The 17102-nt window shown below is 25.7% G+C and overlaps 5 protein-coding genes across 5 annotated transcripts; 3 read left to right on the top strand and 2 right to left on the bottom strand. All coding sequences in view use genetic code 12, as the record gives it.

The window, feature by feature from the left end:
• Positions 1 to 948: 948 nt before the first annotated feature.
• On the top strand, positions 949 to 3330 carry SEC1 (Sec1p; the record flags this gene model as incomplete). Its single annotated transcript, XM_051766315.1, has 1 exon — positions 949 to 3330. One exon carries the CDS (start codon positions 949 to 951, stop codon positions 3328 to 3330), a length of 2382 nt encoding a protein of 793 aa, XP_051617283.1.
• Positions 3331 to 3777: 447 nt separating this feature from the next.
• Positions 3778 to 8502, top strand: YCF1 (ATP-binding cassette glutathione S-conjugate transporter; the record flags this gene model as incomplete). Its single annotated transcript, XM_051766314.1, has 1 exon — positions 3778 to 8502. The coding sequence occupies one exon, from the start codon at positions 3778 to 3780 to the stop codon at positions 8500 to 8502; it is 4725 nt and encodes a 1574-aa protein (XP_051617282.1).
• A 300-nt stretch (positions 8503 to 8802) lies between these two features.
• On the bottom strand, positions 8803 to 9438 carry ISU1 (iron-binding protein; the record flags this gene model as incomplete). The annotated part of the gene is made up of 1 exon (XM_051766313.1): positions 8803 to 9438. One exon carries the CDS (start codon positions 9436 to 9438, stop codon positions 8803 to 8805), a length of 636 nt encoding a protein of 211 aa, XP_051617281.1.
• Positions 9439 to 11454: 2016 nt separating this feature from the next.
• Positions 11455 to 15288, top strand: KGF54_005507 (uncharacterized protein; the record flags this gene model as incomplete). Its single annotated transcript, XM_051766311.1, has 1 exon — positions 11455 to 15288. The coding sequence occupies one exon, from the start codon at positions 11455 to 11457 to the stop codon at positions 15286 to 15288; it is 3834 nt and encodes a 1277-aa protein (XP_051617280.1).
• Positions 15289 to 16195: 907 nt separating this feature from the next.
• Positions 16196 to 17102, bottom strand: KGF54_005506 (uncharacterized protein; the record flags this gene model as incomplete). The annotated part of the gene is made up of 2 exons (XM_051766310.1): positions 16196 to 16564; positions 16910 to 17102. Coding segments are annotated over 2 exons (562 nt in total), but the record flags the coding sequence as incomplete, so codon positions are not given.

The raw sequence follows: 17102 nt of genomic DNA, 5'->3' as shown, positions 1-17102 counted from the left end.
TTGTAGTATATTAAGACGTATCTTTCACAAAAAAACGAGCACTCATGTGATATTGAAGTTTAATATAGCCTATAATGGCTCGATTGATTTTTGAATCTTCACCACCTGGTTCAAAGGCTATAATATAATATATTGTTGATGAACTTTAAAATCGAGCAAAAACTAGTTTATGCATTCAAAGACTATTTTTCTCACAAAAAATAATCTTAGTTGTTAAAAAGAATATTGTAACAATAAAAAGGATCCGTACCAGGCCCTAGATTAACTTTTCTCTAGTAGTACTGAGCAATATGAAAAACTCATGTATTTGGTTTCAATTTGATACAAAAATTTTTAGCTAAAACCTATTTCGACAAACTTAAAATTTTATCTCAAAAAGAATTAAATGTAATCTTGCAAGATTCAACGTAATACTTCAATTTGAGTTCTATTTGACCCACTTTACTTACGTTATATTACTTCATCTTTATTTGAATAGTCTACATTGTCAAAAAACCATTATAATACAATAATTTAATTGAAGTATAGTACTAATACACATAAATCTATTAACACAAACTTACTAAACTTAATTAGGAAATAAGTAAAAAATTATTTTTTTATGTAAGAATAATAATTTCAGATTTATATGTCAAAGAATAATAATAATAAATATTAATAATATTCTACAAACAAACGATCAAAAAGCAATAAAGTAATTTTAAATTACATTTATTTACATATATATATATTTGATGTTATTGAAATTATAAATGGATCAAGAGTAAATTCAAATTATTAATTAATTAAAATTATTCAACATAATATAGAATCATAGATCATTTATTAATTTCATATTTTTTTTCAACAAGATCGGTTATTATTTGCTTTCATTTATCCATCAATAAATCAACCACTATACTTCATTTGTGACTCCTGCCTCATTATTTACTTAAATCACTCACAAAGATGATCAAGAACAAAGATCCAAATTCATTATTTAATATTCAACATGATTATCTATATAGAAAAATAAAAGAAGTTCAACAACCAAAAGAAATTTATAATTTAATTATTGACAAAAATATTGAATCATTGATATATAAGATTTTTACAAAAGAACAATTACTACGAATTGTTGCATCAGTAGAGGTTATTGATTCAGAAAGAAGGAAGAATACATATATGACAGGAATATATCTCGTAGAAATAAATATTTACAATCTCAAATGTATTCTAGCAGATATACAAACGAAAAGATACAAAAATGGGATAGCATTATTTTCATATTTAGATGATGATATATCACCTAGAATTACAAATTATTTTCATGATAAATTTCTGAATAATCCACAAGTTGATTCATTTTTCTCTAATATAAAATTTTTAAATTTTCAATATAACCCCATTGAAACAAGAGTGTTTTTAACAGATGATAAAACTCCAAATTCAATGCCTATTTATTATAATTCAAATGCTGTTGATTTAATAATGCCTCAAATTCATTTAGTTGCAAAATCATTATTAAATTTAATGATATCAATGGAAGAATATCCTTTCATTCGATTTTATCAACCAAAAGATGGAATACATCAAGCTCAAAGATTACCTGAATTAATTGCTGATCTGTTTCAAAAACAAATGGATGAATATTGTAGAAAAAATCAAAATTATCCATCACCTGAAGTTTCTGCAAAAGTTAGATCAGTGTTGTTGATAACTGATAGAACAGTTGATTTATATGCTCCTTTATTACATGAATTTACTTATCAAGCTATGGCAATGGATATAGTTGAATCATTAGAAAAAGAAGGGAAATTTAAATATCAAAGTGAAAATGAAAAAGGTGAGATTTCTGACGTTGAAGTTCAATTAGAAAATGAGAATGATGAAGATTGGATTAATTTAAGACATTTACATATTATTGAAAGTTCAGAATTAATAGTTAACAAAATCACAGATTTAATAAAAAACAATCCTTTGTTAATTGATAGATCAAAAGCTAATACATCATCAGATTTAATGTATATAGTAGCTCATTTAAAGGGATTTGATGAAGAAAGGAAACAATTAACATTACACAAAACACTTATAGATAATTGTCTTGATATAAATGCTACTAGAAAATTAGCAGAGTTTGCAGCAGATTTTGAACAAACATGTTGTGCTGAAGGTGTAAGTTTTGAAGGTGAAAGAAATAAACATTTACATGATGATTTAATAATATTATTAGCAAGAAATGATTTACATATAAATGATAAAATTAGATTAGTATTAATTTATGCTTTTTATAGAGGTGGATTAATTAGATCAGATTTTGAAAAATTAGTCACTTTCAGTGGTGTTAATGATCCAAGACATATTTCAGGATTAATGGATAAATGTTTCAATAATGTTGATAAATTGGGATTTTTAATTTTTAAAAATGATGTTAAAGATAAACCATTTGTCAAACAACAATTTCATACAATCAATAATGAAGGTACATATAATACAAGTAGATTTACTCCAGGTATAAAAACCATAATGCAAAATGTTGCAAAATATTCATTAGATAGAGAATGGTTTCCTTATTTTAGAGATATGCCATTAGATGATGAAGTACAAACTCAAGATTTTTTGAATGGTCCAATTAAAAAGAAAGATCAACAACCACTATCAACAAGTGGATCATTAAGGAACCCAAGAATCAAAGCAAGTTGGGCATCAACTACAAATACACCATCAAGTTATAATGGTACATCATCAAATACAAAACAAAAACAAAGAATTTTTTGTTTTGTAGCTGGTGGTATTACATATAATGAAATAAGATCAATATATGAATTAACTAATTCATTAAATAAAGAATTTTATATTGGTTCTGAATCAATATTAAAACCAAGAGATTTTTTAATTGGATTACAAAATTTAGGTAACAATAAAGATTTACAAACATTAGATTTAAATATTTATAAAGAATCTCAAAAATCAAATGATATTCCAACATTCTTATATAATGATGGTTCAGGTATTCCCAAACCTATAGTACGACAACAACAACAACATCAACCACCCCAATCACAACCACCACAACAATTGAACCAACCCCAATTTGGACAATCATCATCATTCCAACAACAGGTTCAACAACAACAACAAATGTACGCCAAAGCTCATGGAATAAACTCAGAAAATGGTCATAATCAACCTACTTCACAATCTCATTATCAAAAAAGAGGATCTTCTACGAAAAATTCACCTGCTAATCAACAACAATTTTTAGATAATGATTCTGTATTGAGTGGTTCAACAAATTCAAAAAATTCAAGTACTAGTAAAAGATCAAAATTAAAGAAATTTTTTAAATAAATAGTTAAATAGAATTTGTAATTGTCAATGTTGATAGTATACAAATGCATTGTTTGTATTATTGAATATTTTGTGTTTGTATACTCTGATTTTCTCATACTGATATTGCTACATTTCCATATCTATTTTAATGCTAGTCTGATAAAATTTGTTAGTACTGGAAAAATATTCCAAATGGCGGTAATAATTAAATCCGTATTTGGTAGCTCTTAACCTAACCGAACTACATATAATTTTTTACAACTTGCATTTTTCAAATTATTTAGTGCTACATTGTTTTAAGTTGCCATTTTATTTAGAGAAGTATTAAAGAAGATTAATTTTTTACTTGAATCTATACAATTAACATTATTAAACCGTTATCATTACATTACTCATTAATTCCAATTCAATTATTATTAATCATTTAAGTTCTTGCTCTGGTTTTTTATTATTTTTTGTATATAAATGGAACATCAAATTGATTATTCTTCAAATGGTAATAATCCATTTATAATAAATGGACTTAACTTGGTCAGTCAATTGAATTTCTTCACAGCTAAAAATGGAAGTAGCGCATATCATAACTTAACAAAGAAGGAAAGATTTCTATCTAATACCAGTTGGTTCAGTTGTAATACTAAAGAATCTTGGGGTCCATTATCTGCCAAATATAATGATTTTACTCCATGTTTTTTGGGTGTCTTATTTGGAATATCTTCATTATTAATGATTTTCATAGGGTCTTATCAGATCCATTATTTAAGACAAAAAAAAATCACAGTTGCAAATAGAATTAATTGGACTTTTTATACTAAATTATTATTAGTAGTATTACAGTTAATTTTTCAAATTTTGGTGGTTTTCACATTCCCATTTGGATCCGGTGGAATTATACAAACTTCAAATTATTTAAATATTGGATCAACTTTAATTGCATTAGGAATTCATTATTTAGAACAATTTAAATCTGCTATACCAAATGGTGTATTATTATTTTATTGGTTATTTCAAATCATTTTAAATTTAGCAAGAATACTAAATTTACAATTACGTAACAAATTAGGATCAAATTATGGTAATTTAGTGATTTTAATAACTACTAATTCATTATTAATTTTATTAATTGAAACTTTATTACCTATGAAACCATTAAATTATTATCAAAGATTGAAAACTGTAAGTCCTTATGATAGAGCTAACGTTTTTTCACGTATTACATTTGATTGGATTGGTGGATTAATGAAACAAGGTTATAACAATTATTTAACTCAAAAGGATTTACCTCCATTACCAAAAGATTTAAAAGCTAAAAATACTAATAAAGATTTTAATCATTATTGGAATAGACAACCATCAACTAAAAAATCTTTATTTTGGGCTATATCTAACGCTTTTGGATCTGAATTTTTATTAGGAGGTGTTTTTAAAGCTGCTCAAGATTCTTTAGCTTTTATTCAACCACAATTATTACGTTTATTAATTAAATTTGTTAATGATTATTCACAATCAGTTAAAAAGGGGGAACCATTACCTTTAACTAGAGGTTTAATGATTGCTGTATCTATGTTCTTAGTTTCCATCATACAAACAGCTTGTTTACATCAATATTTCCAAAGAGCTTTTGATTTAGGTATGAAAATTAAAAGTGCATTAACTTCAACTGTTTATGATAAATCTCTTGTATTATCAAGTGAATCCAAACAAGAAAGTTCAACTGGTGATATTGTTAATTTAATGTCTGTTGATGTACAAAGATTACAAGATTTAGTTCAAAATTTACAAATTGTATGGTCAGGACCATTTCAAATCATTATTTGTCTTTATTCATTAAATAATTTAATTGGAAATTCAATGTGGGCAGGTGTTGCAATAATGATTATTATGATTCCATTAAATGCTGTAATTGCCAAAACTCAAAAAAAATTACAAAAGACACAAATGAAATATAAAGATAAAAGATCAAGATTAATTAATGAAATTTTAAATAATATTAAATCATTAAAACTTTATGGATGGGAACAACCTTATTTACAAAGATTAAATTATGTTCGTAATGATTTAGAATTAGATAATTTAAAAAAAATGGGTGTTTTTATGGCAGTTTCAAATTTTACTTGGAATTTAGCTCCATTTTTAGTTAGTTGTTCAACATTTGCAGTATTTGTATTAACTCAAAAGAAAAGTTTATCTACTGATTTGGTATTTCCTGCATTATCATTATTTAATTTATTAAGTTTTCCCTTAGCTGTTGTTCCAATGGTTATTACAAATATAGTTGAAGCTCAAGTTGCTATTGGTAGATTAACTAAATATTTAACAAGTTCTGAGCTACAAGGTAATGCTGTTTCAAAACAAGCACCAGCTGATAAAATTGGTGATGTTGCAGTTTCTATTAAAAATGGTACTTTTTTATGGTCAAAATCTAAAAATGAACAAAATTATAAAGTTGCATTATCTAATATTAATTTAGATGCTAAAAAGGGTGAATTAGATTGTATTGTTGGTAAAGTTGGATCTGGAAAATCATCCATAATTCAAGCTATATTAGGTGATTTATATAAATTAGATGGTGAAGTTATTTTACATGGTAAAGTAGCTTATGTTGCTCAAGTTCCATGGATAATGAATGGATCAGTTAGAGAAAATATTTTATTTGGTCATAAATATGATCCAGAATTTTATAATCATGTATTAAAAGCTTGTGCATTAACTGTTGATTTAGCTATATTAACAAAGGGAGATCAAACTGAAGTTGGTGAAAAAGGAATATCATTAAGTGGTGGTCAAAAAGCAAGATTATCATTAGCTAGAGCTGTTTATGCTAGAGCTGATGTTTACTTGTTGGATGATCCATTAAGTGCAGTTGATGAACATGTTGGTAAACATTTAGTTGATCATGTATTAGGACCTAATGGATTATTAAAAACCAAATGTAAGATATTAGCTACTAATAACATTAAAGTTTTAAGTATTGCAAATAATTTAAATATGGTAAGTGATGGAAGATTAATTGAGCAAGGAACATATGATGATATAATGAAACAAGAAAATTCAAAATTAAAATTAATAATTGAAGAATTTGGTACAAAAAGAGAAGAATCTCCTAAACCTACCACTAATGGAGAAACTACTATAGAAGAAAATAAGAAAGATGTTTATGAAACTAAAGATGATGTCAACTTACAAGACCTTGATTCAGATTGTGATTTAGAAATTACAAGTTTAAGAAGAGCTTCTGAAGTTTCTTTAGTACCAGATGATGAAAGAGATACTCAATTGTATCTTGAAGAAGAAACTGAATTGGAAGAAGGAGAAGTTGAAAGTGAAGATAAAATTGCAAGAAAAGAACATATTGAACAAGGGAAAGTTAAATGGACAGTTTATCAAGAATATGCTAAAGCATGTGGTCCTTTCCACGTATTGATATTTTTGGGTTGTGCAGTATTATCTTATTTAGTTAATGTTGGATCTACTTTTTGGTTAGAACATTGGTCTGAAATTAATACAAAATATGGATATAATCCAAATGTTGGATTTTATTTAGGAATATATTTTTTGTTAGGTATTGGTTATTCATTTAGTTCATTAATTCAAAATATTACATTATGGATATTATGTACTATTCAAGGTTCTAAAAAGTTACATAATTCAATGGCAATATCAGTTATTAGAGCACCAATGACTTTTTTTGAAACTACTCCTATTGGTAGAATTTTGAATAGATTTTCAAATGATATTTACAAGATTGATGAAGTTATTGGTAGAGTATTTAATATGTTTTTCAGTAATTTGATAAAAGTAACTTTAACAATTATAGTTATTTGTTTTTCAACTTGGCAATTTATATTTTTAATTATTCCTTTAGGAGTATTATATATATATTATCAACAATATTATTTAAGAACTTCAAGAGAATTAAGAAGATTAGATTCAGTTTCAAGATCACCAATATATGCAAATTTTCAAGAATCATTAGTTGGTATTTCAACAATAAGAGCTTATGGTAAAGAAGATCGTTTTAAATTTTTGAATCAATCAAGAGTTGATGAAAATATGAAAGCTTATCATCCTGCTATAAATGCAAATAGATGGTTAGCTGTAAGATTAGAATTTTTAGGATCAATAATTATTTTAGGAGCTGCTGGATTATCTATTTTAACATTATCTTCAGGACATTTAACTGCTGGATTAGTTGGCTTATCAGTATCTTATGCATTACAAATTACTCAATCATTAAATTGGATAGTTAGAATGACAGTTGAAGTTGAAACAAATATAGTTGCAGTTGAAAGATGTCTTGAATATTCAACCTTAAAAAGTGAAGCTCCAGAAATTATTCCAAATCATAGACCACCAACAAATTGGCCACAACAAGGAGAAATTAAATTTCAAAATTATTCAACAAAATATAGACCTGAATTAGATTTAGTTTTAAAAAATATTAATTTAGAAATTAAACCAAAAGAAAAAATTGGAATTGTTGGTAGAACAGGAGCTGGTAAATCTTCAATAACTTTAGCTATATTTAGAATTATAGAAGCTTTTAAAGGAGATATAAATATTGATGGTATACAAACAAATACTATTGGATTATTTGATTTAAGACATAAATTATCAATAATACCACAAGATTCTCAAGTATTTGAAGGAACAGTAAGATCAAATCTTGATCCAACTAATGAATATTCAGATGATCAAATTTATAAAGCTTTAGAATTATCACATTTAAAAGATCATGTTGAAAAAATGTTTAAAGAAAGAGAAATTAATGACACCAATGAACCTTCTGATGTTTTAGGTGAAAAAGAAGAAGATATAAATACACCATTAGATGTTAAAATTACAGAAGGTGGATCTAATTTATCAGTTGGACAAAGACAATTAATGTGTCTTGGTAGAGTATTATTAAAATTAAATTATTCAAATATTTTAGTATTAGATGAAGCAACAAGTTCTATAGATACTTCAACAGATTCATATATTCAAGAAACTATTAGAACAGAATTTAAAAATAAAACTATTATAACTATAGCTCATAGATTAAATACAATATTAGATTCTGATAAAATCTTGGTGTTAGAAAAGGGAGAAGTTGCTGAATTTGATACTCCTTCTAATTTATTAAAGAATAAAAAATCATTATTTTATGCATTATGTAAAGAAGGTGGATTTGTTAATGATGATGAATAAGCTAAAGAAGTTAGGGAAAGTTTATAGATTGAGTTTTTGATGTATATTATTTTAATTGTAATGTATATAAATTCAAAAGTAACACAAAAATTTTGATATAGACCATTGAAAATTTCAACTCTAATGGAGTTTCAACGTTAGAGTTTATAAAATTGACTACAAAATTAGATAAAATCCAAAAATCTAAAAAGGGTAACATGTATAAAATTTCATTCGCTATATATGTACTAAAATTCAATCTCTACAAAGCCGAAAAAAAATTAAAAAAATGTTCACCAAATAACAACCACCAAAAAGATTTTAAGCAGTAGTAGCAGTAGCAGTAGCAGTAGCATTAGAACTTTCATTAGTATTAGCAGTAACAGCATCAGGACCTAAAGTTGGTGATTTATTTAATCTTTTAGATCTATAATCTTTAACAGCAGATTTTATAGCATCTTCAGCCAACATTGAACAATGTAATTTAACAGGTGGTAAACTTAATTCTTGAGCAATAAAAGTATTCTTTATAGCTAATGCTTCATCTAAAGTTTTTCCTTTAACTAATTCAGTAGCATAAGAAGAACTTGCTATTGCAGAACCACAACCAAAAGTTTTAAATTTAACATCTTCAATTAAACCAGTTTTTTCATCAACTTTAATTTGTAATCTCATTACATCACCACAAGCTGGTGCTCCTACTAATCCAGTACCTACATCTTCATCATTTTTATTTAATGTTCCTACATTTCTTGGATTTTCATAATGATCTATTACTTTTTCATGATATAATCTTTTTGAAATTATTGTGGTGGGTATTATTTGTTGTTGTTGTTGGAATTGTTGTTGTTGTGAAGAAGATATTTGTGGAAGTATAATTGATGATGATTTAAGTAAATTATTTGATTGTGATTTTATAATTTGTCTTGAATTTCTAATTATTGATCTTGATAACATCTTGTTGTATAGTAGTGTATTTATGTATATATATATATAATATATTTGATTAATGAATAATTATACTAATAAAATTTGATATTCTTAAATAATAATTAATAATTGATTTGATTTAATTGATTGATTAAAACTGTATTAATGATATATAAATAAGGAACAATTATTAATTAAGTAAAAATTGAAATGCAAATTTATATAAGAAAAGAAGGGTGTAAAAAAGAAAATATTCCTTAATGAAATTTCTCCTCTTATTAATTTATATACTAAAATTTAATTTTTTTTTTTTAATTATTATTCTTTATTATTATAATTGATGTCATTTATTTGTTACAAGTTACACTACTCTCTTTTTGTTTTTTACCCTTATCAATTTAATCTATTCTAATAATAATTTTGTTAACTATATCTGAGCTACCAGTTAATATAAATTAATAATTTAACGGTGCCGAGGAATGGAAAATTAACTCAAATGAGATATTTAATATTATTATTATTATATTAGTATTGGTGGAATTTATGGGCAAAACTTATATAATCTTTTAAGCTCCTATCTCGACCGAGATTTTTAATTTAAGTCGAGTTAGTCTAAAAGTTTCTTCTAAGTTTTATGTCGATATTATTACATACTTTAAAAAGTTTAAGGCAAAATTTTGATTTGATAATCATTTTAACTATAAAACATCACATACATAATTTATCTTTTCTTGTAATATGTATAAATAATAATATTTTTAGGTTTATTATAAGATGTTTATATCAAGCAATGTTCCAAGTACCTTATCTATTTAATTACATAATAAGGTTTAAATAAGGATTAACCTCAAAGGGAACACGTGCAAGGATTAACAATTTTTTTGTGTATAAGAAAAGAATTTACAGTTATTTAAATCAATTAATACTTTAGGTTGTTGATAAGTTGTTACAACAAAAAGGATGAAAAAGGAATGTATAGATTTTGTTTTAAGAATTTTAATCAGAACGTTAATTTCTATAAGATAAAAAATCTCCTCTCTCTCGTATTGTTTTACTTTTTAATAAACAATAAAACAATAACAATAATCATCATCAATAAAACAAAAACAAAATAGAGATACTAAGGAAATTCGGAGTTTTTATTTCAGTTTACTAAATTTCTTTATCATTTTTGAATGAATTTTTTGAATTTAATCTTAATCTTAATAATTCCTAATGAATTAAATATACGATTTGTTATAAGATTATATTAATTTTAAGAGATTATTAAGTTTGTTGTAATAATAATATTTCTACTATTTCAAATATAAAATCTATTACATATATCTGGGGTAAAATTAAATTAAATAAATAGAAATTTTTATTTTATGATTATTTATTTATATCTCTTTTATATTAAAATTTTTATAATATATAATTATTTGATGTTGTATAAATAAATATATAAGTTTATAATAGATCTAATGAATTATATAATTCAATTATTGAAATAACTTGATTTATCTTAATTCTCTTATCTATTTACATATTAGTATCATAATCATCATATATTAGAAATTTATATAATCAAATTAAATTAAAAGATAAATCGAGGCAATTTTTTTTTTTTTGGTCTAATCATATAACTCAATATTAATTTGTGTAATATAATATATAATTTATAAGGAATAATAATTTACAACCCTTTTTATTATAAATTATTATATATTAATAATAATTATTATCAAATCTATATTTTATCAATTATAATAAATTTATATAAAATTTTTTACAACCAAATTTTTACAATCAACATATTTATAGTTCATTCTTTTTCAATTTTTATCATTAACTGCTGATTATTAGTAGTCAAGTATCATTTATTCATTAGTCTTAAAATTATAATTCATTCATTTATTTAGTTAAAAAAGTCGGGTCAATTCAAAAATAATAATATCAACTTAAAAGATAGCGATCATCGGTTTATCAATATTTCACTAATTAAATTAATCAAGATTCTACTACCTTTTATTCATTCAAGAATAAAGGTTTGTATATCATAGTATGGAAATTAATCATAATCAAACTTCTTTACAACAACAACAACAACAACAAAATGCAAATATAAATTCGAACCCTCAATCTAATATAGAAACAGGTGTATCAAATGGTGATGTTGATTGGTTATTTAGAGGAAAATCTAAAAAATTAGCAAAAAAGCAAACATGTAATCCTACAACTAATAATAATATAGGGTTAAATGGGAATAATAATCAATCAAATAATGCATTAAATAATTCAAAAAGTAATGGAAGTAGTAATGAACTATCTAATGGGAATTCAAATGAAACAATTAAAAATCAAGATATCAACGGAAAATCACATAATATACCCAAATCTCAATCACAAACTCAACAATTACCTCCACAAGTACAAAATCAAACCCAAGAACAATTGCAACAACTGCGACCCACAACCGATATTCAGGATGCCTCACCCAAGCAACCAGAAAAGTCATCAAAATTGGATAGATTAATTGGTCGCTCAAGATCTTCATCAGCTTCAAAAGTTATACCTCAGCAACTGCAACAACACCCATCACCACAACAACAACAACAATCAGCAAAGAGACGTACTAGTAGTTTTAATTTTATTGCACCTTCACTAACAAGTGATTTAGTATATAATGATCATGATGAAGTTCTTTTATCACAAAAATCAAATGCAACAACTCCAAATACTTCTTCAGCATCATCACCAAATATATCTAGATCAAATAGTAAAAAAGGATTATTTAGTTCATTAACTTCAAAATTCAAATCACCACAACAACCTTCACAACCTCAGCAGCAGCAGCAACAACATCAACAACAACAAGTACCGGCATCACCAAAATTAAACCCAAACTTAATTGGTTCAGCATCAAACCCAAATAGAGATGAGGATTTCTCACAAATTGATAAACCACCAGCTGGGATCCCAATACGTCGAAGAACTTCAAGTTCTCAAAAAGGTACAAGTGGTGGTATATTCAAAGAATCATATCAAGATGAAAATCCAATAAGTGTGTCACCAAATGATAGTTTAAATTTCTTTAGAAGAAAATCATCAACTACAAAACTCAATAATTTTGCAATGACTTCGACACCTAGAGTGATACTAAATAAGAACAAGGATAGAATAAAATTGCCGTTACGAGATCTAAAAGATGTTAAAATTCAAAGAGTTACTTTTGCAATAGATAAATTAGAATATGATCCACAACAACAAATTCCATCAAGAAGACCTAAAAAGGGAAATGTCTTAATACCACAAGATTTAAATGCTCCACCACCAAGAGTATGTTTAGGTATAGCAGTAAGTTCAGATAAAGATGGAAATGAAAAATCTATCAATTCATCACAATATAGTGAAAAAGAAATATCATTAGCTTATGAAGCACAAAAAAGAGCTTTAGTAGAAACTGAAAAACATCAATATGAAGCTCATTTACAAGCTAAAAGAATTGCTTCTGAAGTTGCAAATTTTAAAGCTTTAAAAAATAAACAAACTACAAAAGAAAATGAAGTTGTTGAACAACAAGAAGAAGAAGCTGATATTGATTCAAAAGTTTCTAAGAAATTTATAAATGATGCAACTATTGATCAACCATTACATGTACATGAACAACATTTTGAAGATGAAGAAAATTTTTCAGATAAGGGATATCCATCATTAGAAACTATATATACTAGATGTTGTCATTTAAGAGAAATATTACCTATCCCAGCTACTTTAAAGCAATTAAAAAATAAAACAGCACCATTAGAAGTCTTAAAAATGTTGAATCCAAAACCTACATTAATTGATATTTTATCATTCTCAGATTTTATTGCAATAACTCCAATCAATACAGTTATATTTGATAATGTAACAATGACTACAGAAATGTTGAAAATTATTTTAGGATCATTAATTAAAAGTAATACGTTGGAAAAATTATCATTAAGAAATGTTGCAATTGATCATCAAGGCTGGAAATTATTATGTACATTTTTAGCAGTCAATAAAACGGTTAAAAAATTAGATATATCACAACAACGTATAAAATCAGAAACTAGTCCAACTTGTATTCGTGGAAATTTAAATTGGGATTTAATAATAGAATCATTAAGTTATAGAGGTGGAATTGAAGAATTAGTTATAAATGGTTGTAAATTAACTGATGATGTATTTAATAGACTTATAGCAAAAGCTGTTAAATTTGGAACAAGAAGATTAGGAGTTGCTAATATAGAAATGAATATGACAAAAGCTCAAATTGTTGCTGATTATGTAATTGATCCTGAATCAAATTGTGTTGGGATAGATATTGCATTTAATGATTTAAGTCATGGACAATTAAGACCATTTATACAAGCTTTCAATCATGGTGAAGCAAAATTAATGTTTTTATCTGTTAATTCAACAAATTTATGTGATGTTGAAGAAGCTTCTGAATTTTTAAGGAGTTTAATTAGTGTTAAAACTTTAAGATTTTTAGATTTAAGTTCAATTCCCAAAATTTTTCCAGAAATTATATCTTCATTAGATGAATATTTACCACAATATAATAATTTAAGGAGATTACATTTAGATCTCAATGAATTAACAGCAAAGGGGATAGGTTCAATTGCACTGTTTTTATCAAAAGTTCCTCATTTGGTTCACTTATCATTATTAGGTAACAAAAACTTGACCCATTCAGTAGCTGCAACATTATATTCAGCAGTCAAACAATCAACAACATTATTTGCATTAGATTTAGATTATGATTTAATTGGTGATGAAATTTCTCAACGTATTGCTTTCTATTTGATGAGAAATATGGATCAATCTTTAAATTCTCAATATCCATCTGAATTTAATGATAATGCAAAAGAAGAAGATTTAATGTTTGATGGTTCTTTGTTGATGGAGTCAGCTGAGAAATTGTTGAGTGAAGTTGATCAAAATGATAAACTCATTGATTTGAAAATACATAAAATTATATCTAATGCAATGTTGGAAAAGACGAAGAGCATAAGAAAGGAAATTCATACTACCATTGATGGATTATTTGCTAAACGATCAAATGGTCAATTATCATTTGAAGGTAAAGAGAATCTTGTTAGATTTTGTTTATTAGATTCAACTTTGGAAAAATTAGTTCAAATGTTAGAATCAATCGAAAATCATCAACAACCACCACAAGAAGAAGAAAATGTTAACAACCACAGCCGAAACGTACACCATCACGATGATACATTACATCAAAGCTCCAATGAATTAATCACAGCAGGTCCAATCTTATCACCAAGATCATCATCCATATATCAACCATTAACTTCATATTTCCCACAAGGTAATGACACCAATAATTTATTACAACCACACCAAGTTGTAGTTGAAGCCAATTCCGAAGGTCGTGATATTATAATTGATAAATTAACTGGTAGACCAGTATTAATGAAATCTAAATCTCAATCTAGTTTACATGCAAAAGAACAAGAAATAGAAGAAGGTGAATTTCATAAATTTGGATTTTTTATGCAACTGAGAAATGATGAAGAATTGAATAAAAAAGATTTCCCATTGTTAAATACATTACCATCAGGTTCAGAATTAAGAGATGCAATAATAGCAGCAAAGGGAATAGAAAATGTAAATGACCTAATAGATAAAATCAATCATAAGAATCAACCACCACCTCCACAAGAATCACCACCTAAAATTTCAACATCTCCAGCAACCAATTACAAATCACCTACAAATGATGAATTAATAAGTGAAACAGGATCGATTGAGTCTGAAAACAGTCAACCCAATGCAATGGTTGATGAAGTTTATGATAAATTATTAAATTATGCTGAAAAGACAAGATCTAATAAATTAGAATAATTTAAAAAAGAATTTAATAGACAAGAATAGTTTATAGCTATATAGAATATTTATATCTTACAAATTTTTAATAAAAATATCTGGTATATTTTCAATTAAATTCACAAACTATAAAATTGATTTCTCTTAAGACTAATTAATTATTACTTAAACTTTTTGAACTCTATCTAGTTCATTATTAAAGATAGAGATAGAGATAATTACTACAAAGATAAAATAAAAAACATTGAGAATTTTTTTGAAACATTATACAAAAACAAAATATAAAAAACATAATTAGCAAATTCAAAAACTTTTAAAAAATAAAACTAATGGTGTTGTAAAAAAGCTGCAAAAATTAATAATTTGAAAATCATTAAAACAAAATAATTTTTTTTGGTGATTGTGAATATTTGATTTTTTTTTTCTAAAATGCATAAAATTATAATCCAATAAGGCTGGCCAATTCCGTATTAAATCCATGTGTATATGTCATTATAAATTTGATAAAAATTAATTTTGAATGATATTTGATTTTTAATTGATATATTATTTTTATATTGTTTTTTAATTTATTAACTAATGCAAAAAAATGATTTACTCCCATAAAAAGTACTAGCTGATATTGAAAAGAGAAAAATTGTTGAAATTAGAAGTTGATTTTTTAATATTTTTGTTGTTTTGTAAAATCAACTGAATAGTGTGAATGAATGATTTAATTGGTTGTTTGTGATCTTGATGATGAGGATGAAATTTGATTTATTAATTATGAAACATAAAACTATATTGCAAAAACTGTTGTTATGATGATTTATATGATAATATATTATTAGTTGATATATTTTAATTCTGAAGATGTTAATGTAAATTAAAAATGATCTTGATTTTGTAAAAAAAGATTAACCAACAACAGCATTTAAATCAAATTTTAATAATTTTGTCTTTGAATAAAGTTGATAGTATATTTTAAAACTTTATATTTTTTTTTATAGTAGTCCTTAACTGCTACTATTTTCTTTTTGATATTTGGACCAATTTTCATTAATTTTCTAAAACTAATGTAACTTTTCCTTTCCTCTTCTTCCATGACAACTGAAGGTGCTGTGTTCATTACATAATCATCCTCTTCGTCCAATACATTATCCAAATCAATAATTACTGAACCTGATAATGAATGATAATGCAATTGGTGTTGTTGTTGTTGTTGTTGTTGATCTTGACTTTCATCTTCCTGTTCGTCCAAAACATCACCCCAGTCGAGAATTATTGATTCTCCTGTTAATATATCATAATAATGCTGTTGCTGATGATGATGTTGTTGTTGTTGTTGAGGATGTTGTTGTTGTTGTTGTTGAGGATGTNAAATCAATAATTACTGAACCTGATAATGAATGATAATGCAATTGGTGTTGTTGTTGTTGTTGTTGTTGATCTTGACTTTCATCTTCCTGTTCGTCCAAAACATCACCCCAGTCGAGAATTATTGATTCTCCTGTTAATATATCATAATAATGCTGTTGCTGATGATGATGATGTTGTTGCNTATGAATGAGTTTTCCATGTCTTCTTCTTCATTAGATGGGGTAATATATTTGATTAAAGCAAGTTCTTGTTTATTGTCTTCTTGCATTTCTTGTATTACATCTTCATTTATCAGATTTTTTAATTCATGTTGTTGTTGTTGTTGTGGTTGTTGTTGTTGATGATGAAGATGTTGTTGTTGTTGTTGTTGTGGTTGTTGTTGTTGTTGTTGTGGTTGTTGTTGTTGTTGTTGTTGTTGTTGTTGTTGTTGTTGTTGTTGTTGTTGTTGTTGTTGTTGTTGTTGTTGTTGTTGT

This window comes from Candida jiufengensis (genome assembly GCF_024610255.1).
Source record: "Candida jiufengensis strain CBS 10846 chromosome Unknown scaffold10, whole genome shotgun sequence".
NCBI classification, from domain to species: Eukaryota; Fungi; Ascomycota; class Pichiomycetes; order Serinales; family Debaryomycetaceae; genus Lodderomyces; species Lodderomyces jiufengensis.
The sequence above is the reverse complement of the archived record's forward strand: the minus strand, read 5'-3'. Positions and strand labels throughout refer to the sequence as shown.